Below are 22,013 nucleotides of genomic sequence, written 5' to 3'. Positions count from 1 at the left end.
GGGGATTTCCAAGTGGGGGAGTGTTCCCAGGGACCTGCTATTCTCGTCCTTCCAGACGGTGGTGGTTCGAGGGTCCGGGAGGGGCTGCCTGAGGAACGTCAGTGTCCTGTCGCAGTGCGTCTTGCCGACAGCACACGCTGCTGCAACTCTCCGTCGACGGTGGGGGGGGGTTTGGATGCTTGAGGGAGGGGTACCAGTCGAGTTGGCTGCCCCGTACTGGATGGTGTCGGGCTTCTCGAGTGTTGAGGGGGCTGCACTCATCCGGGCGAGGGGTGAGTCTGCCATCACACTCCCGACCTGAGCCTCGCAGATGGTGGGCAGGCTCTGGGGAGTCGGGGGGTGAGTTACACAGCCTCTGACCTGCTCTGGTAGCCACGGTGTTTAGACCAGTTCAGTTTCCTGTCCATGGGAACCCCCCAGGATGTTGATAGGAGGGGATTCAGTGACGGTGATGCCCCTGAACGTCAAGGGACGATTCTTAGAGCCTCTCTTGATGGAGATGGTCATTCTCCGGCACTAGAGTGGCTCGAATGTGACTTGCCCAGGCCTGGATAAACTGCTTCACTCTCTGAGGAGTCACAAATGGTGCAGAACTTCTCCACTTCCGACCTTATGACGGAAGGAGGGCCATTGATGAAGCAGCTGAAGGTGGTTGGTCCCAGGGCACTCCCCTGATGTCCTGAGGATAGGACGATTGACCTCCGACCACCACAGCCATCTTCCTCTGTGCCAGGCATGATTCCAACCACTCGGCCAAGGGCTGCCTGGCTGTCGAGGGCTGTCGCTCTCTCCTCCCCTCTGGTGTTCAGCTCTTTGGTCCGTGTTTGGACCAAAGACTGTCGAGGGCTGTCGCTCTCTCCTCCCCTCTGGTGTTCAGCTCTTTGGTCCGTGTTTGGACCAAGGGGAGGTGATGAGGTCAGGAGAGCTGAGCGGCCTTGGCAGACCCCAGACTGGGCATCCGTAAGCAGATTATTGACGAGTTGGTGCCGCACGACGGCGCTGCTGATGACCCCTTCCGTTACTGTGCTGCTGATTGAGAGCAGGCTGACAGGGCAGCAATCGGCTGGGTTGGGCTGGTCCTGTTTCTTGTGTCCGGGACACACCCGGACAATCTTCCACGTTGCCGGCGTTGCAGCTGTACTGGAGCCACTTGTCTAGTGGTGCGACAGATTCTGGAGCGCAGGTCTTCAGGATATTGCCGGGATTTTGCCCCGCGGTATCCAAAGCTTTCAGCTGTTTCTCGACGTCACATGGAGTGAATCGGATTGGCCTATGTAATTCTATACAGGATTTATTGTTATAGTACGTGTATGTCGGTAAAAACAATCCTGAGAGTCAATTCCTGTGGGCCTACTCAGTAAATCAGTAGAATAACAGAATCCATGAAGGACCGCACCAACTCGGGCGTTCAGCCGGAAGACGACGTACTGTGAAAACACGAAAAGGAAGAAATAATAAACAAACGTGCAGTAAATGTCGAGGGCATGAGGCGAAGAGTCCTTGAAAGCGACTCCATTGGTTGTGGGTAAATTTCAATGATGGGGCAACTGACAGCCCGATTGTCGAGGAGTATTGAGTGTTCCTGGGCTCGGAAGCAGCAGGGTCTCGATCCGGAAACGTGCCCCGATCTGCTCAGTTCCTCCAGCACTTTGTGCGCGTGTTTGGCTCGATTGTCGTCGTCCTGCTTTGCTCCTGGCGTTGTTTTGCTGAGCATCGCTGGCGTCCGGACCACGCGGCAGCACCCTTGGGTGTTCGGAGTCCCGGCGCCAGACTGGCCCTTCCAACCCGACTGACGGCAGGAGGATTTACAATCGTCAGTTAACCCCCTTCCCCCCCCCCCCCCCCGACCTGTACGACCTTGCTCTGCGGTGGGACCTCCACCCCCCCAGCGGTCCCGGCTCCTCGCATGCTTCCTGTCCGTGGCTGCGGCAAGCCGGTACGACCCAGTCTCGGATTTAAAAAAAGAGAAACCGCGCGCAGTCAAATGTCGCAGGAGAATGGCAAGAATAAAAAATGGCGGCCGATGCGCCAGTGACGACGACTCTGCTGCGGCACTCTGGAGTCGGAAGGCGCTGGCAGACTCCCCCACCCCTCCCAGCACAGTGTCGGTTCTTCATCTAAATAACGCCTTTCACCTGGTTTTGATGTACACTTGATAAGTGTCACTGAGAATCGAGCTCGCGCAGGTGAGGTAAACTCAAAGCGCTTCCCTTGTCAGTTGCAGCTCATCCCTCTCTGAAATGCAAAACCTGTTCTGTTGCAGTGTGGTTTTCAATGCAGGCCATCATCTTGCAAGGTCAATTGACTGCACCGCTCCCCTAGGATTTAAATATCTCCAGGCCCGCTTCTTGTTTCTGATTTGTCACTCAATCGAGTATCTGATCCTGCGGTGGATTCGGAGAAAGTTATTTTCATATGAGTAAGAACTGACTTAGGGTGTGTGGAGTACATTGTTCTGCTTGGGTGCAGAGGCAGAAACACTTGGGGCAATTCTTCATGTGCCTTGCGCGTTGCGTGCTTGGGCGATTATGGCTGTCCACATTGAGCGATCCCTCGCAGCGTCAAAGATATCTTGCACCCTTAGATCTGTTAGTTCTCACTGTGTCCCTATATTTTCTTCTTTGCCTTCCTCTTCCGCTTTTCCCAGGCATGTGGCCTTGTAAGGCATGATATTTCTCCCTTTCTGATGACCACATAACAATCACAGCACGGAAACAGGCCACCTCGGCCCCTTCTAGTCCGTGCCGGACGCTCACTCTCACCTAGTCCCACCGACCTGCACTCAGCCCATAACCCTCCTGTCCGTATCGAATCTGCCTCTACCACTTCTACTGGAAGCTCCTTCCACACAGCTACCACTCGTGAGTTTAAAGAAAAAGTTCCCCCTCATGTCGCCCCTAAACTTTTCAACACGTACAAACAAGCTGGATGAGCTCAGCAGGTCCATTGAAACGAGCAGTCAACGTTTCGGGCCGAGACCCTTTGTCAGGACTGAAGAAGGAGGGGGGCAGGGGCCCCATAAAGAAGGTGGGGGGGAGGGAACTTTTGCCCCTTAACTCTCAACTCATGCCCTCTTGTTTGAACCTCCCCTACTCTCAATGGAAAAAGCCTATCCACGTCAACTCTATCCCCCTCATAATTTTAAATACCTCTATCAAGTCCCCCTTAACCTTCTACGCTCCAGAGAATAAAGACCGAACTTGTTCAACCTTTCCCTGTAACTTAGGTGCTGAAACCCGGGTAACATTCTAGTAAATCTCCTCTGGACACTCTCTATTTTGTTAACATCTTCCCTATAATTCGGTGACCAGACGTTGCCCAGGAAATTAAGTTTCCTCTCATTTAATGTTCTTGTTAAAGATCTTTTTTTACGGGCAGGTTGGAGTACCGTCTCATTAGTTACCCTATCTCTATATGATACTTCCAGCATTCTTCGAAGAAACCAAGTTTCTGTCGCTTCTGAGTTTCTTTGGAGTTCTGGTGTTATAGTCCGTGTTTCGGAAGCATACGGCAAGATTGACCAGGCCTAAGCCTTGTTGTCATGGAAATCTGTCTGTTGGTTAAAATGGGTTTCCTGTTCTTGGAAGTTGGTTTTGGCGTTGGCAATTCTCCTTTTTATTTCTGCTTTACTTCTAGCACCTTGTGATACAAAGCTACCAAGGCAATTAAGGCTGGTCTTTTGTTCAATCTCTTGGTTACCGGACGTGCAGTTGGGAGTATCACCATACATTTGTTTTTCTTACAGTTGATGGTTAGACCAAAACCTGCACCTGTTTGTACTACTTTGTCGAGGAGGATCTGTAGGTCTTCTGCAGCACTTGCCATCAGGGTGGTATCGCCTGCGTATCTTATATTGTTGATGTTAACACCTCCAATTTTTACCCCATCTGGGTCTTCTATTTCTCTGAGTATCATTTCACTATGGATATTAAATAATTCCGGTGAGGCAATGCATCCCTGTCTAACTCCTCTTTGAATTTTAGTCCAGCTGCCTATATTTTCATCAATTTTTGCCACCGCCATTTGGTTCCAATATAAATATTGAAGCAGTTGTTGGTCCCTTCCATCAACGTTGAGCTTAGCGAGAATTTGAAATGATTTTTCATGTTGCACTTTGTTGAATGCTTTAGTGAAATCAATGAAACACGAAAAAGACATCATTTTGATATTCAATTGCCCTTTCTGAAAGCATTCGCAGTATGAAAGTTGCATTCCTAGTTCCTCTGTCCTCAGTAAACCCATATTGCAGTGTAGAAGTTTCTGGCCTTAACTTGTTTTTAATTCGACTCGGGGCAATTCTCAACGAAGTCTCTGTTTTGTGACTCATGAGACTGATTCTTCAGTTTTCGCAGTCAATAGTTCCAGGAGTTTTTGGCAGAGTGATAAATACTGATTTCAAGAGGTCATCAGGGGTATATGGGGTGGTTTGGGGCATCTAGGGTATCTTAAACGAGAAAGCTAGTGACTTTTTTTCTCGGGGGTTGGAAATGGCTGTTCCGAAGGAGGCAGAATTTTAAGGTGATTGGGGGAAGTATGGGGGGGGTGGGTGGGGAATGTCAGTAACCTGAGGGAATCTGCAGATGCTGGAAATCCAAATTCTCCGTGACTTCTGCCATCTCCCAACGGGATCCCACCACCAGGCACCACTTCCCCTCACCCCCTGCTTTCTGCTTTGCGCAGGGATCGCTCCCTACGCGACTCCCTTGTCCACTCGTCCCTCCCCACCGATCTCCCTCCTGGCGCTTTTCCTTGCGAGCAGAACGAGGGCGACATCACCTCCCTCGCCACCCAAACAGTGAGGCGACACTTCGCCTGTGGTTACCTACTGTATCCAGAGCTCCCGTACATCGGTGAGACCCGACGGAGATTCGGAGACCGCTTCGTCGAGCACCAGGAAGAGCGTGATTTCCCAATGGCCTCCCAGATTGATTCCACCTTATCTCCTCCCCCTTCCCTTTCGCCCGTGGCCTCCTGTCCTCTCCTGTTAGGCTTCCCCTTCCTCCGGCCCGTCATCTCTTTCACCAATCGACTTCCCAGCTCTTTACTTCACCCTGCTCTCTCCCCCCCCCCCCCGCCCCCCGGGTCTCACCTACCACCTGGTATTTCTTCCTCCCCTCCGCCCACCCCGGTTTCTCGACTCTCTTTCCGGTCCTGATGAAGGGCCGACTGTTTACCCTTTTCCGCTCGCTCTCGGCCTGACCTGCTGAGACCCTCCAGCACTGTGTGTGTGTCGAGTGGGATGTCAGAGGGTAGGAGTGCCTGGAGCGTCCTGCCAGGAGTGGTGGTGGAGGCAGATAGGTTAGGGACATTTAAGAGAGTTAGATGGGCAGACGGATGATAGAAAAATGAGGGAAGGGTTAGATTGATCGTGAAGTCAGTTAAAGGGTTAAACAGTGCGATATCACTTCTGTCGAAAGGCATACAAATCAGCCACCTTTGCCCTTTACCAAAGTGGCAGGGTATTTTTTTTGTAACATTCTGGGGCAGGGGGCCTGCAGTGCGCTGGAGTGCTCTCTGACCGGGTGCCAGAAGTGGATTTCTTAATAATATGCAAAAGGGAACTGGGTGAAGATTGCGGAGGGGTATTTCAGGGTGATTGGGGGGAGGTTGAAAGAGCTGCTACTAATAAAACACACAAGGGGGGTGGGAACGAGTGGATACCATCTGCAATGTTCAGGACACACCCATTATTAGTCACATTAAAAATACCCAGGGGTTGTTTTGCAAGCCTTTTGACATTGTTTGTCGTCATCACGATAAAGTTAGTGCCACTGTTCTCTCTAAGATTCAGGCTGACAACCGCCTTTCGAATGTGATTATTATTGGTTAAACGTTCTGCTGGCTAATTTACCTTTCTCCGGCTGTCTCCTCGTCAAGGGCTTTTTAAAAAAAACCCGGGCCGTACAACCTTCCAGCAGAAGATCAATCTAACCCTGCGTTTTTCTATCATCCGCATGCCTATCTGAGGGTCCCTTAAATGCCCCTAATGTATCTGCCTCTACCGTCACCCCAGCCAGGGCGTTTAACAACCACACCGCTCTCTGTGTAAAAGGAAAAGCTGGCTCTGACAACCCCCCCCCCCCCCCCCATATGTTCAGACAAAAATGTTAAAATAATAGCCCCTCATATTGGCCATTTCCACTCTGGGGGAGAAAGCCTCTGACTGTCTAGTCGATCTGTGCTTCTTATCATGTACACCTCTATCCTATCAAGTTGCCTCTTATCTTCCTTCACTCCAAAGAGAAAACCCCCAGCTCGCTCAGCCTCTCCTCATAAGGCACCCTCTCTAATCCGGGCAGCGTCCTGGTGAATCTCCTCTGCACCCTCTCTAATCCGGGCAGCGTCCTGGTGAATCTCCTCTGCACCCTCTCTAATCCCGGCAGCATCCTGGTGAATCTCCTCTACACCCTCTCAAATCCAGGCAGCGTCCTGGTGAATCACCTCTGCACCCTCTCTAATCCAGGCTGCGTCCTGGTGAATCTCCTCTGCACCGTCTCTAATCCAGGCTGTGTCCTGGTGAATCTCCTCTACACCCTCTCTAATCTGGACAGCATCCTGATGAATCTCCTCTGCACCCTCTCTAATCCCGGCAGCATCCTGGTGAATCTCCTCTACACCCTCTCTAATCTAGACAGCATCCTGGTGAATCTCCTCTGCACCCTCTCTAATCCAGGCAGCATCCTGGTGAATCACCTCTGCACCCTCTCTAATCCAGGCAGCATCCTGGTGAATCACCTCTGCACCCTCTCTAATCCAGGCAGCATCCTGGTGAATCACCTCTGCACCCTCTCTAATCCAGACAGCGTCCTGGTGAATCTCCCCTGCACCCTCTCTAATCCTGGCAGCATCCTGGTGAATCTCCTCGGCACCCTCTCTAATCCAGGCAGCATCCTGGTGAATCTCCCCTGCACCCTCTCTAATCCTGGCAGCATCCTGGTGAATCTCCTCGGCACCCTCTCTAAAGCTTCTGAAGGTTGTTTACAGTGCAGTGGTGCCCCCGGGGGAGAATCCCCACCTCACTCGGTTACCCAGGGAATTGATGGATAGGGCACAACAACATCGAAAGCAGCTGTGAAAATTTCACAGTGTTATTCTGGTGTCTGTCAATTTGGTACCGAGTTGGCCCGAGGGCAGAGCTGTTTTCCATACAGTTCAAACAGATTATTTCATCTTGTCAGTGCATTGAAGTATGACAAACAGAAACAAATTTTTAAGGAATGCAAAATACAGGGGAGTGGAAACACAGGTTAGCAACAAGGCTGTTTCCTCCTTCCGCCCCAGCGCACAATACTGGGACATTGTCCGCCGACAGTGGCTCATCAGAGTCCTCCATCTTGGGCTACCATTCTCTCGAGGTGTAAGATCTTTCCTCTGCCAGGAGTGAGGAACTATGGAGGGGGGGGAGGCTGCTTCCTGAGACATGGCAGCACTCTCTCTCGCTGCTTTGAGATCAGAGCCTCTGTCCGCGGCAGGGGACCTTTCGCAACTGGCCCAAGCTGAGGCAATATCAGTTTCCCCCAGCGATGGAGTAATTCTCTCAAAGTGCAAACATACGTGCATTCTCGAAGTGTCCCGACCCTGTGGTGCAATTTTCCTGTGGGTGTTCGCGGTCAACAGGAAGAGACGGTAGAACTACTTGATGAGCTGCACGTGACAAAGGCGGGCGAGTGTGCGGCGTGCAAAAGACGAGAAACTGCGCAAAGGCAAGAAAAAATAAATAACAGTTGTAATAAGTGATAAATATCGAGAGCGTGAGATGAAGAGTCCTTGAAAGGGAGTCCTTGGGTTGTGGGAAAAGTTCAGTCGTGGGGCAAGTGAAGTTGAATAAAGTTATCCCCTTCGGTTCAACAGCCTGATGGTTGAGGGGTGATAACTGTTCCTGAACCTGGTGGTGTGGGTCCTGAGGCACCTGTACCTCCTTCCTGATGGTTGAGGAGTAATAACTGTCCCTGAACATGTTGATGTGGGTCCTGAGGCTCCTGTACCTCCTTCCTGATGGTTGAGGAGTAATAACTGTTCCTGAACCTGGTGCTGTGGGTCCTGAGGCTCCTGTACCTCCTTCCTGATGGTTGAGGAGTAATAACTGTTCCTGAACCTGGTGGTGTGGGTCCTGAGGCTCCTGTACCTCCTTCCTGATGGTTGAGGGGTAATAACTGTTCCTGAACCTGGAGGTGTGGGTCCTGAGTCTCCTGTACCTCCTTCCTGATGGTTGAGGGGTAATAACTGTTCCTGAACCTGGAGGTGTGGGTCCTGAGGCTCCTGTACCTCCTTCCTGATGGTTGAGGGGTAATAACAGCCCCTGAACCTAGTGGTGTGGGTCCTGAGGCTCCTGTACCTCCTTCCTGATGGTTGAGGGGTAATAACTGTTCCTGAACCTGGTGGTGTGGGACCTGAGGCTCCTATACCTCCTTCCTGATGGTTGAGGGGTAATAACTGCCCCTGATCCTGGTGGAGTGGGTCCTGAGGCTCCTGTACCTCCTTCCTGATGGTTGAGGGGTAATAGCTGTTCCTGAACCTGGTGGTGTGGGACCTGAGGCTCCTATACCTCCTTCCTGATGGTTGAGGGGTAATAACTGCCCCTGATCCTGGTGGAGTGGGTCCTGAGGCTCCTGTACCTCCTTCCTGATGGTTGAGGGGTAATAGCTGTTCCTGAACCTGGTGGTGTGGGACCTGAGGCTCCTATACCTCCTTCCTGATGGTTGAGGGGTAATAACTGTCCCTGAACCTGGTGGTGTGGGTCCTGAGGCTCCTGTACCTCCTTCCTGATGGTTCAGGGGTAATAGCTGTTCCTGAACCTGGTGGTGTGGGTCCTGAGGCTCCTGTACCTCCTTCCTGATGGTTGAAGGGTAATAACTGCCCCTGAACCTAGTGGTGTGGGTCCTGAGGCTCCTGTACCTCCTTCCTGATGGTTGAGGGGTAATAACTTCCTGAACCTGGTGGTGTGGGTCCTGAGGCTCCTGTACCTCCTTCCTGATGGTTGAGTGGTAATAACTGTCTCTGAACCTGGTGGTGTGGGTCCTGAGGCTCCTGTACCTCCTCCCTGATGGTTGAGGGGTAATAACTGTTCCTGAATCTGGTGGTGTGTGTCCTGAGGCTCCTGTACCTCCTTCCTGATGGTTGAGGGGTAATAACTGTTCCTGAACCTGGTGGTGTGGGCCCTGAGGCTCCTGTACCTCCTCCCTGATGGTTGAGTGGTAATAACTGTTTCTGAACCTGGTGGTGTGGGCCCTGAGGCTCCTGTACCTCCTTCCATTCAAATTTGACGATCAGAATCAGCCGACCAGGAAGCCATTATTTAAATAATGCAGTTCCAGACAAGCTTCTGGCGTTTTCCTGATTTGAAATGTAACCACTAGAGAGATAACTAAACACACACAGAATGCTGGTGGAACACCACAGGCTAGGCAGCGTCTATAGGGAGAAATACTGTCCATGTTTCAGGCCGAGACTGACTGAAAGAAGAGATATTAGAAGACTTGAAAGTGGGCGGGGGGATCCGAAATGATCAGAGAAGACCGGACGGGGAGGGATGAAACTAAGAGCTGGAAAGGTGATTGGCAAAAGGGACACAGAGCTGGAGAAGGGAAAGGATCATGGGATCACACACAACACATAAAGTATACCGACAAACAAAACAACGTTCCTCCGGACCAAGGTGCACAACACTGTACATATGACTCACACACAGCACGTAAATTAGTAGTATCACAAATAATAAGGTGAGTTTATGACAGAATTGTTTGTGTCTGGTGGGGGGGGGGGGGTGGTTTCTACCTGTACCGCAGTCCCTCAGTGCGCTGTTAACTGACTCTGTATTCCCTGCAGTGCCGCCTGAGGTTACGAGGCCCGCTATCAGGATCTCGCAGACAACATCTTGAAGTTGTTTCCTGATGCGGATGTTTCTGGAGATGTTGGGAGGAAAGGTAATCATGGGAATTTGTTCAGTACGGTACAGCCGAGGGGCTGGAGCAAATTCCACCTTTCTTTGTCGTTGACCTTGGGTACTGAGGGGTGAATCTGAAATTTCCCTCCACATTGCAAGTTTCTTTACACAGTACCTGTAATTGTGTACCACCCACTGACCCACCCCTCCACACCCCCAATCACCCACTGACCCACCCCTCCACACCCCCAATCACCCACTGACCCACCCCTCCACACCCCCAATCACCCACTGACCCACCCCTCCACACCCCCAATCACCCACTGACCCACCCCTCCACACCCCCAACCACCCACTGACCCCCCCTCCACACCCCCAATCACCCACTGACCCACCCCTCCACACCCCCAACCACCCACTGACCCCCCCTCCACACCCCCAACCACCCACTGACCCCCCCCTCCACACCCACAATCACCCACTGACCCACCCCTCCACACACCTCCAACCACCCACTGACCCACCCCTCCACACCCCCAACCACCCACTGACCCACCCCTTCACACCTCCAACCACCCACTGACCCACCCCTCCACACCCCCAACCACCCACTGACCCACCCCTCCACACCCCCAACCACCCACTGACCCACCCTCCACACCCCCAGTCACCCACTGACCCACCCCTCCACACCCCCAACCACCCACTGACCCACCCCTCCACACCCCCAACCACCCACTGACCCACCCCTCCACACAACCCCAACCACCCACTGACCCACACCTCCACACACCCCACTCACTGACCCACCCCTCCACACCCCCAATCACCCACTGACCCACCCCTCCACACCCCCAACCACCCACTGACCCCCCCTCCACACCCCCAACCACCCACTGACCCCCCCTCCACACCCCCAGTCACCCACTGACCCACCCCTCCACACACCCCCAACCACCCACTGACCCACCACTCCACACCCCCAACCACCCACTGACCCACCCCTCCACACCCCCAACCACCCACTGACCCCCCCTCCACACCCCCAATCACCCACTGACCCACTACTCCACACCCACAATCACCCACTGACCCACACTCCACACACCCCCAACCACCCACTGACCCACCACTCCACACACCCCAATCACTCACTGACCCACCCCTCCACACCCCCAACCACCCACTGACCCCCCCTCCACACCCCCAATCACCCACTGACCCACCCCTCCACACACCCAATCACCCACTGACCCACCCCTCCACACACCCAATCACCCACTGACCCACCCCTCCACACCCCCAATCACCCACTGACCCTCCCCTCCACACCCCCAATCACCCACTGACCCACCCCTCCACACCCCCAATCACCCACTGACCCACCCCTCCACACCCCCAATCACCCACTGACCCACCCCTCCACACACCCAATCACCCACTGACCCACCCCTCCACACCCCCAATCACCCACTGACCCACCCCTCCACACACCCAATCACCCACTGACTCACCCCTCCACACACCCAATCACCCACTGACCCACCCCTCCACACCACCAACATCCACCACTTTCTCATTTCCTGTCAGAGTCACCTTGTGTACAGACACTCCTGTGCCCAGCGTCACTGTACGGACACACGATCAATCTGCATATAGAACATGTCTTATGTATCTATATTTATTGTGTTTCTTAAAATTATTATTTTTCTGATCTTATTGTTATTTTTGTGCTGCATCGGATCTGGAGTAACGATTATTTTGTTCCCTTTGCACTTGTGTGCTGGATATGACAGTAAACATTTGCGATAAGCAGAGTCTTTTCAGAGACTCTTCGATGGGTATCAGAAAACCAGAGGGCTGCGTGGAATGGAAATTCTAGGCGGTTTCTGGAGCAGGTTACATGGTTGGCAGTGAATTGCGGGCCGAAGGGCCTGCATTGTGCTGTAGATTTCTATGTTTCTATGTAAACAATCCTCAATCTCGAATATGTCACCAGAGATTCACCCTGGGATATATTTTCATGCAGGCATTCACAGTAAACGCAAAGAAACAGAATAGATTCAATGAAAATCCACTCGCCAAGGGGGGGGGGGGGGGGGCGGGAAACACACACACCAAGGCGGAGAAGCTGTCGGTGTGCAAAAGGCAATAAGTTATGCAAATATGAATTTAGCGAAAAAAAATAAACCATTAATAGCAGGAGCATAAGTTGTCGCGTTCTTGAAAGTGTGTCCAAGTGTGGGATCGGTTCACTGTAGAGGTGAGTAAATTTGTCTATGCCAGTTCAACAGCCTGTTGGTTGAGGGGTAATAACTGTTCCTGAACCTGGTGGTGTGGGTCCTGAGGCTCCTGTACCTCCTTCCTGATGGTTGAGTGGTAATAACTGTCCCTGAACCTGGTGGTGTGGGTCCTGAGGCTCCTGTACCTCCTTCCTGATGGTTGAGGGGTAATAACTGTTCCTGAACCTGGTGGTGTGGATCATGAGGCTCCTGTACCTCCTTCCTGATGGTTGAGGGGTAATAACTGTTCCTGAACCTGGTGGTGTGGGACCTGAGGCTCCTGTACCTCCTTCCTGATGGTTGAGGGGTAATAACTTCCTGAACCTGGTGGTGTGGGACCTGAGGCTCCTGTACCTCCTTCCTGATGGTTGCGGGGTGATAACTGTCCCTGAACCTGGTGGTGTGGGACCTGAGGCTCCTGTACCTCCTTCCTGATGGTTGAGGGGGTAATAACTGTTCCTGAACCTGGTGGTGTGGATCATGAGGCTCCTGTACCTCCTTCCTGATGGTTGAGGGGTAACAACAGTTCTTGAACCTGGTGGTGTGGGTCCTGAGGCTCCTGTACCTCCTTCCTGATGGTTGAGGGGGTAATAACTGTTCCTGAACCTGGTGGTGTGGATCATGAGGCTCCTGTACCTCCTTCCTGATGGTTGAGGGGTAATAACTGTTCCTGAACCTGGTGGTGTGGGACCTGAGGCTCCTGTACCTCCTTCCTGATGGTTGAGGGGGTAATAACTGTTCCTGATCCTGGTGGTGTGGTACCTGAGGCTCCTGTACCTCCTTACTGACGGTTGAGGGGGTAATAACTGTTCCTGAACCTGGTGGTGTGGGTCCTGAGGCTCCTGTTCCTCCTTCCTGATGGTTGAGGGGTAATAACTGTTCCTCAACCTGGTGGTGTGGGTCCTGAGGCTCCTGTACCTCCTTCCTGATGGCAGCAGTGAGAAGAGAGCCTGTCCTGGGTCGCGGGTGTCCCTGATGACAGATTTCCTGCGACAGCACTTCATGAAGATGTGCTGAACGGTAGGGAGGGCTTTGCACGCTATGTCCCGTTGCTACCCAAAGAAACTTTAGTATACTCCTTTCATCCCTTGAAAGCAAATCTTTATAACAACAGCTTTAGAAGAAGTGTCTCTGGTAAGAATTTAGGTTTCCAGATCACACAATCAGTGGCAGTCTGACTAACTTATTTCTGACATTCAGATTTGAAATTGTAAATACAATTCTTTTTTATGAAGGAAGTCTTCTCTGCTTTAACTTGAGGCAAAGCATTACATGCTGAACCCTGTTTAAAATGCTCAAATCCATTCGACATTCTCAGCCGGTGTGACGTTGATAAATCGACTGTTCGATCATTGACTCTCAAGGTGACAAATGGGCTCTTCTTGTCAGTATAGTCCGATAGTCCGGTCATTGCTTAAAATTGTTCCGATAGTTACTGCTTCATTTCAGGCAACTGGTGTGTGTGTGTGTTGAGGAGCAGAGTTCTTGAACCCTTTGGACCCTCTTGTGGTGATCTTGTACATCAGGGCAGGAATCCTGCGCTCGCTTGTTGGTGCTGTGCGGAGGCCAGGTCACTGGGCGTAATAAACGCAGAGTTTGATTGGTTCTTGATTCGTCTGGGCGTGAAAGGTTACGGGGACAAAGCAGGAGAATGGGGCTCGGGAATGATCAGCCATGAGCGGACTCGATGGGCCGAATGGCATGACTCTGCTCCTGTCCCATGGTCTCTTGAGACCTCATGGTCTCAAGACGAGACCCTTCTTCAGGACTGAAGACAATGCACCATTCTGACACTACAGCACAGTTCAGGCCCCTTTGGCCTGGGACGTTGTGCCAACCTTTTAACCTACTCCCAAGATCCACCTGAGCCTCCCCTTCCACACAACCCTCCGTTTTCCTGTCATCCGAGAGTCTCTTCAATGATGGCTACCTTCGCTCCCTCGCTCCCTCGCTTGCTCAACCTCTCCTCATAAGACATGTTCTCTAATCCAAGCAGCATCCTGCTGGATCTCCTCTGCACCCTCTCTAATCCAGACAGCATCCTGGTGAATCTCCTCTGCACCCTCTCTAATCCAGGCAGCATCCTGGTGAATCTCCTCTGCACCCTCTCTAATCCAGGCAGCGTCCTGGTGAATCTCCTCTGCACCCTCTCTAATCCAGGCAGCGTCCTGGTGAATCTCCTCTGCACCCTCTCTAATCCAGACAGCATCCTGGTGAATCTCCTCTGCACCCTCTCTAATCCAGGCAGCATCCTGGTGAATCTCCTCTGCACCCTCTCTAATCCAGACAGCATCCTGGTGAATCTCCTCTGCACCCTCTCTAATCCAGACAGCAGCCTGGTGAATCTCCTCTGCACCCCTCTCTAATCCAGGCAGCATCCTGGTGAATCTCCTCTGCACCCTCTCTAATCCAGGCAGCATCCTGGTGAATCTCCTCTGCACCCTCTCTAATCCAGGCAGCATCCTGGTGAATCTCCTCTGCACCCTCTCTAATCCAGGCAGCATCCTGGTGAATCTCCTCTGCACCCTCTCTAATCCAGGCAGCATCCTAGTGAATCTCCTCTGCACCCTCTCGAATCCAGGCAGCATCCTGGTGAATCTCCTCTGCACCCTCTCTAATCCAGGCAGCGTCCTGGTGAATCTCCTCTGCACCCTCTCTAATCCAGGCAGCGTCCTGGTGAATCTCCTCTGCACTCTCTCTAATCTAGGCAGCATCCCGGTGAATCTCCTCTGCACCCTCTCTAATCCAGTCAGCATCCTGGTGAATCTCCTCTGCACCCTCTCTAATCCAGGCAGCATCCTGGTGAATCTCCTCTGCACTCTCTCTAATCCAGGCAGCATCCTGGTGAATCTCCTCTGCACCCTCTCTAATCCAGGCAGCATCCTGGTGAATCTCCTCTGCACCCTCTCTAATCCAGGCAACATCCTGGTGAATCTCCTCTGCACTCTCTCTAATCCAGGCAGCATCCTGGTGAATCTCCTCTGCACCCTCTCTAATCCAGGCAGCATCCTGGTGAATCTCCTCTGCACCCTCTCTAATCCAGGCAACATCCTGGTGAATCTCATCTGCACCCTCTCTAATCCAGACAGCATCCTGGTGAATCTCCTCCGCACCCTCTCTAATCCAGACAGCGTGCTGGTGAATCTCCTCTGCACCCTCTCTAATCTAGGCAGCATCCTAGTGAATCTCCTCTGCACCCTCTCTAATCCAGGCAGCATCCTGGTGAATCTCCTCTGCACCCTCTCTAATCCAGGCAGCATCCTGGTGAATCTCCTCTGCACCCTCTCTAATCCAGGCAGCATCCTGGTGAATCTCCTCTGCACCCTCTCTAATCCAGGCAGCATCCTAGTGAATCTCCTCTGCACCCTCTCGAATCCAGGCAGCATCCTGGTGAATCTCCTCTGCACCCTCTCTAATCCAGGCAGCGTCCTGGTGAATCTCCTCTGCACCCTCTCTAATCCAGGCAGCGTCCTGGTGAATCTCCTCTGCACTCTCTCTAATCTAGGCAGCATCCCGGTGAATCTCCTCTGCACCCTCTCTAATCCAGTCAGCATCCTGGTGAATCTCCTCTGCACCCTCTCTAATCCAGGCAGCATCCTGGTGAATCTCCTCTGCACTCTCTCTAATCCAGGCAGCATCCTGGTGAATCTCCTCTGCACCCTCTCTAATCCAGGCAGCATCCTGGTGAATCTCCTCTGCACCCTCTCTAATCCAGGCAACATCCTGGTGAATCTCCTCTGCACTCTCTCTAATCCAGGCAGCATCCTGGTGAATCTCCTCTGCACCCTCTCTAATCCAGGCAGCATCCTGGTGAATCTCCTCTGCACCCTCTCTAATCCAGGCAACATCCTGGTGAATCTCCTCTGCACCCTCTCTAATCCAGACAGCATCCTGGTGAATCTCCTCCGCACCCTCTCTAATCCAGACAGCGTGCTGGTGAATCTCCTCTGCACCCTCTCTAATCTAGGCAGCGTCCTGGTGAATCTCTTCTGCACCCTCTCTAATCCAGACAGCATCCTGGTGAATCTCCTATAATGAGGCGACCAGAAATGAACAGGAAACATCCACTCCACATCCACTCTATCGGTGTTCTCTGGTCCTAGAATCCCGCACTATAGGAAGCATCCTCTCCACATCCACTCTATCTGTACCTCTGGTCCTAGACTCCCTCACTATAGGAAGCATCTTCTCCACATCCACTCTATCTGTGTCCTCTGGTCCTAGACTCCCTCACTATAGGAAGCATCCTCTCCACATCCACTCTATCTGTGTCCTCTGGTCCTAGACTCCCCCACTACAGGAAACATCCTCTCCACATCCACTCTATCTGTGTCCTCTGGTCCTAGACTCCCCCACTGCAGGAAACATCCTCTCCACATCCACTCTATCTGTGTCCTCTGGTCCTAGACTCCCTCACTATAGGAAGCATCCTCTCCACATCCACTCTATCTGTACCTCTGGTCCTAGACTCCCTCACTATAGGAAGCATCTTCTCCACATCCACTCTATCTGTGTCCTCTGGTCCTAGACTCCCTCACTATAGGAAGCATCCTCTCCACATCCACTCTATCTGTGTCCTCTGGTCCTAGACTCCCCCACTACAGGAAACATCCTCTCCACATCCACTCTATCTGTGTCCTCTGGTCCTAGACTCCCCCACTACAGGAAACATCCTCTCCACATCCACTCTATCTGTGTCCTCTGGTCCTAGACTCCCCCACTACAGGAAACATCCTCTCCACATCCACTCTATCTGTGTCCTCTGGTCCTAGACTCCCCCACTGCAGGAAACATCCTCTCCACATCCACTCTATCTGTGTCCTCTGGTCCTAGACTCCCTCACTATAGGAAGCATCCTCTCCACATCCACTCTATCTGTACCTCTGGTCCTAGACTCCCTCACTATAGGAAGCATCTTCTCCACATCCACTCTATCTGTGTCCTCTGGTCCTAGACTCCCTCACTATAGGAAGCTTCCTCTCCACATCCACTCTATCTGTGTCCTCTGGTCCTAGACTCCCCCACTACAGGAAACATCCTCTCCACATCCACTCTATCTGTGTCCTCTGGTCCTAGACTCCCCCACTACAGGAAACATCCTCTCCACATCCACTCTATCTGTGTCCTCTGGTCCTAGACTCCCCCACTATAGGAAACATCCTCTCCACATCCACTCTATCTGTGTCCTCTGGTCCTAGACTCCCCCCGTATAGGAAACATCCTCTCCACATCCACTCTATCTGTGTCCTCTGGTCCTAGACTCCCCCCGTATAGGAAACATCCTCTCCACATCCACTCTATCTGTGTCCTCTGGTCCTAGACTCACGCACTATAGTAAACATCCTCTCCACATCCACTCTATCTGTGTCCTCTGGTCCTAGACTCCCCCACTACAGGAAACATCCTCTCCACATCCACTCTATCTGTGTCCTCTGGTCCTAGACTCCCCCACTACAGGAAACATCCTCTCCACATCCACTCTATCTGTGTCCTCTGGTCCTAGACTCCCCCACTACAGGAATCATCCTCTCCACATCCACTCTATCTGTGTCCTCTGGTCCTAGACTCCCCCACTATAGGAAACATCCTCTCCACATCCACTCTATCTGTGTCCTCTGGTCCTAGACTCCCCCCGTATAGGAAACATCCTCTCCACATCCACTCTATCTGTGTCCTCTGGTCCTAGACTCCCCCACTACAGGAATCATCCTCTCCACATCCACTCTATCTGTGTCCTCTGGTCCTAGACTCCCCCACTACAGGAAACATCCTCTCCACATCCACTCTATCTGTGTCCTCTGGTCCTAGACTCCCCCACTATAGGAAACATCCCCTCCACATCCACTCTATCTGGGCTGTTCAATATTTAGCAGGTTTCATTGAAATCCCCCCCCTTCCCATCTCATTCTTCTGAGCTCCAAACATTCCTCACACGTTAACCCTTTCATTCCTAGGATCATTCTGGTGATCCGCCTGCAAACCCTCTCCAAGAGGCCAGTTCTCTGGGGCAAGAGGACAGGTCTTCAGGATTGAAGGGGCGTCCCTTTAGAACCGCGGAGGAATTACTTTAGTCCGGGGTGGGGTGAACCTGTGGAATTTGCTGCCGCGAGCGGCCGTGGAGGCCAAGTCTCTGGGTGTATTTAGGGCAGAGATAGATCGGTTCTTGGTTAGCCAGAGGGCATCAGAGGGTATGGGGTGAAGGCAGGGGAGTGGGGATGACTGGAAGAATCGGATCGGCCCGTGATTTAATGGCGGAGCAGACTCGATGGGCCGAATGGCCTACTTCTGCTCCTATGTCTTATGGTCTTTTGGTCAATGCCGGCATGTTCCTTCTGAGGTAAGGAAACTGCTTACGGTACTCCAGATGCGGCAGGACGTCGGATTTGGTTGTCTGAGGAATTGGCCGTTTTACTCTCTGCTTTAACTCCTTTCCCTTCCTTCATTCAGGCACCTTTGAGATTCAAATCAATGGCCAGCTAGTCTTCTCCAAACTGGAAACGAAAGGGTTTCCTTACGAAAATGACGTAAGTGAGACGTTCGTTTGTTATTTTATCCGAAGATCGAGTCGGTATACGTTTGTGTTTCAAGGCCGTCGTCGCGGGGGGGGGGTAGTGGGGATAAGCCGCCATTTAAACTCTCCCAATCGTGTTCACCTCAGTTAGCCAGTCCAGCTCCCGGCCTTCACGTGTGGCTTCGCTACTAGGCCCGGCAGAGTCGTAGCTACCGACAGGAGAAGGGGCGAAGGTGGCTTGCTGGTGCCTTAAAATCAGTGGCTTCGTCAGCCGTGGTTGGCAGCTCAGCTGGGAGAAGGAAATCTGATATCAAACTTCCCGCTGCCTTGTGGTTGTACCCACGCGTGGAGAAAGCTTCGGGAGTGAACCTCGAGGGGAAAATCCGGAGCTGGAGTCCCTACGTAGAGTTCAACGCTGACTGGCAACTCCTGGTGCCAAACTGTACCAGTCTGTGCCGTTCCTTTGGGTTTATCAGCTGCGTGGAGAGGGGGGGAGCCCGCTACACTGGCATCAGCTCGCTCTCCGTATCGCACTGCCCGCCCCGGCTTGCGTATCGCATAGGCAGCTCGGATGCAGCATCCCGTGGTTGATGCTGGGCCTCGTGTTTTAAGTGTGACTTCTGGACATCGTTCAGGGTATTCGTCCGTCCTCCCGGCTGTGGATTTCCCATGGAGGGAGTGGTACACAGAGACATGACGGGTGGAAGTCGGGAAATAACGGCGGGGGGGGGGGGGGGGCAGGCGTGGAACCCGCTGTAGCCCGTCCACTTTGAGCTTCGACGCACTGCATGTCCAGCGATGCTCCCCTGCACACCGCTGTTGTAACGTGTCATCGTTTGAGTCACTGTCGTCTTCCCGTTGGCTTCAGCCAGTCTGGCCGTTCTCCTCCGATCTCTCCCGTTAACAGGGCGTTTTCACCCACAGAACTGCCACTCACTGGGTGTGTTTTTTTTAATAATTTCCACACCATTTCCTTTAAGTTCTGCAGACAGTGTGTGGAAAATCCCAGGAGATCAATTTCACCAACAATCATTCCACACAGTCAAAAGTCACTCAGATCAAGTTTCTTCCCCATTCTGGTGTCTGGCCTGAACCTCTTGGCCGCGACTGTGCGCTCTTACGCGCTGAGTTGCTGCAGCCGGATTGGCTGGTCAGACACTCGTTAACGAGCGGGTGTATCGAATAATTACGTGTTTCCGTGCTCCTTTCAGAAACTCCTGGGAGAGCGTGTAGCTCTGGGCGGCTGATAGTCGGGTTGAGTTGTTGTCCGATCTTGGCGGATTGCGCGCGAGCGTTCCGCCACGCGGTCGGGGCGCAGATAAGTCGCCGAGAGCCGCTCGGCCCAGCTTCAAAGCTCGCGTTTTACGGAGTGGGGATGAATACCACACTGTGGGTTGCGGCCTGCCTACGTTACCAACCCTGATCGCTAAGGTCTGCTGGTTATTTCTCTGTTCCAGATCCTCAGCGCCATTGAGAAGGCTAGCCAAGGCACAGACGTCCAAAAGATCGAAAACAGCCGTCCTCCATGCATCATTCTATAAACTCTTTCCTCTTCCTCCTCCTCCTCCTGGGTTTTATAACCTGCTCTACCCTCGGCTCTTAACCCATGCTTAGTGGGCGGCGTGGAATTGGTAAATCAAATCACAGCACGGGGACAGTCCCTCTGCCCGCCATTTTGTACCAAGCCAATTAAATCAGTGATCAAATGTCCAACTAAACTAATCCTTTCTGCCTACATAATGTCCATAACCCTCTATTTTCCTCACATTCATGTCCCTAATGTATCTGCCTCTATCGCCAGGCACCAGTGTTTTTTTTTTAAAATTACTCAAGTAGACTTGACCTTCACACCTCCTTTGAAATTACCCCCTCTCACTTTAAACATGCCCTCTGGGGGGGGGGGGGGAGAAAACGTGCTCCTTGTCTATCCTATAAACCTCCATCAGATCTCCCCTCGGCCTCTGCGTCTCGGCCCGAAACGTCGACAGTGCTTCTCCCTGCAGATGCTGCCTGGCCCGATGTGTCCCACCAGCGTTCTGTGTGCGTTGTTTGAATTTCCAGCATCTGCAGACTTCCTCCTGTTTGCAAGGTTGTCTGGCCTCTCCTTGCAGTGCATGTCCTCTAAAGCAGGCAGCATCCTGGGGAAACCTCTTCTGCCCTCCCCTCTCCAAAGCCTCAACACCCTTCCTTTAGCAGGGGCGACCTGAACTGGCCTGACCAGAGCTGCCACAAAACTTCCTGACTTTTGAACTCACTGCCTCGACTATTAAAGGCAGGCTTGCCATGTGCCTTCTGAACCACCCTATCGACCTGTGTAGCCCCTTTCAGGGACCCCCAAGATCCCTCTGCTCTGTTCAGTGTCTTTTGCCTCTTCTGTTGCCTTGCAACACCTCACACTTGGCCAGGTTAAACCGATCCCTGCCGTTTCTCTGCCCATATCTGCGACTGACCGATACCCTGCTGTGTCCTTTGCCAGTCTTGTGCTGGGTTCACATTGATTGTCCTGTGGGGTGGGGGGTGAAGACAGACCGGTGTCCAGCCTGTGCAGAACCTGTGCGTACTCCGCCTGCCTCCCTGATTTCTCGCTGAGGACTTTTCTGAAAGAACCGCCTTTTCATCGGAAGTTTTTGGCGCGCTGCGTACACGGAATCGGTTTCTGTGAATGACTATTTTAACTGAAAGACGTGGTTAAAATAAGAGAAAAATAAAAGAAACCTATTCCAACCAGGGCAGCAAGTCACTAACTTCAGAACGAAGGTTTCTGTCTTTTTTTTTACAAACGATTGTGATTTGAATCTGTTTGTGATCTATCAACTAATATGATTAAAATATTTGCACTCTCTAAGCCTTGCGTCGCTGGTTTCACCCCAGTTATTACCAAAACAAAAAAGGGAAGTCCTTGCGCTGAAAATTTAAACCAACCCTTAGGACCGCGGGGATCTGCGGTGGGGAGGATCAGCAAGTTTAAATCCCTCGGTGTTAGCGTTTCGGGGGGGCCTGCGCGAAAATGCAGTCCTGAAGGAACCCTCTGCTTAGTCAGGAGTTTGCAACGGTTCGACGTGGCAGCTAAAACTTCTGACAGACTCCTGCAGATGTGCGGTGGAGGTCATGTTGGCTGGCTGCATGACAGCCTGGTGGGGAAACGCCAATGCCCTTCAGCGGGAGGCCCTACAGAAGGCCCGGCTCGTTGCCCTGGGGGACGCTTGCGTCCATGAGGAATCGGGGTAGAACCAGGCCATTCTGAGTGTACTCCAGAATTCAATCTTGTTGGTTTTTCTTCTCCCCCACAAGCCATAATCTTCTCAAACTTATCATACCAGTTTTCTCTTCCCATCAC

General features: G+C 52.4%; 1 protein-coding gene across 1 annotated transcript; it reads left to right on the top strand.

Annotated features, from left to right (window-relative positions):
- Positions 1-1,906: 1,906 nt before the first annotated feature.
- Positions 1,907-21,521, top strand: LOC132390590 (migration and invasion enhancer 1-like). The gene is made up of 5 exons (XM_059963196.1): positions 1,907-1,936; positions 4,760-4,901; positions 9,837-9,923; positions 18,613-18,689; positions 20,134-21,521. Exons 1-5 carry the CDS (start codon positions 1,907-1,909, stop codon positions 20,215-20,217), a joined length of 420 nt encoding a protein of 139 aa, XP_059819179.1. The 3' UTR covers positions 20,218-21,521.
- The last annotated feature ends 492 nt before the right edge of the window (positions 21,522-22,013 follow it).

Source organism: Hypanus sabinus, unplaced genomic scaffold (genome assembly GCF_030144855.1).
Source record: "Hypanus sabinus isolate sHypSab1 unplaced genomic scaffold, sHypSab1.hap1 scaffold_975, whole genome shotgun sequence".
In the NCBI taxonomy this organism is placed as follows: domain Eukaryota; kingdom Metazoa; phylum Chordata; class Chondrichthyes; order Myliobatiformes; family Dasyatidae; genus Hypanus; species Hypanus sabinus.
The sequence above is the reverse complement of the archived record's forward strand: the minus strand, read 5'-3'. Positions and strand labels throughout refer to the sequence as shown.

Excerpts from the sequence above, each read along its gene's own strand:
- LOC132390590 (XM_059963196.1), top strand. The coding sequence starts at position 1,907 with ATGCTTCCTGTCCGTGGCTGCGGCAAGCCG. Across the intron at positions 4,902-9,836 it reads CGTCGAGCACCAGGAAGAGC|GTTACGAGGCCCGCTATCAG; the intron begins GTGATTTCCCAA and ends GTGCCGCCTGAG. Across the intron at positions 18,690-20,133 it reads GGTTTCCTTACGAAAATGAC|ATCCTCAGCGCCATTGAGAA; the intron begins GTAAGTGAGACG and ends TCTCTGTTCCAG.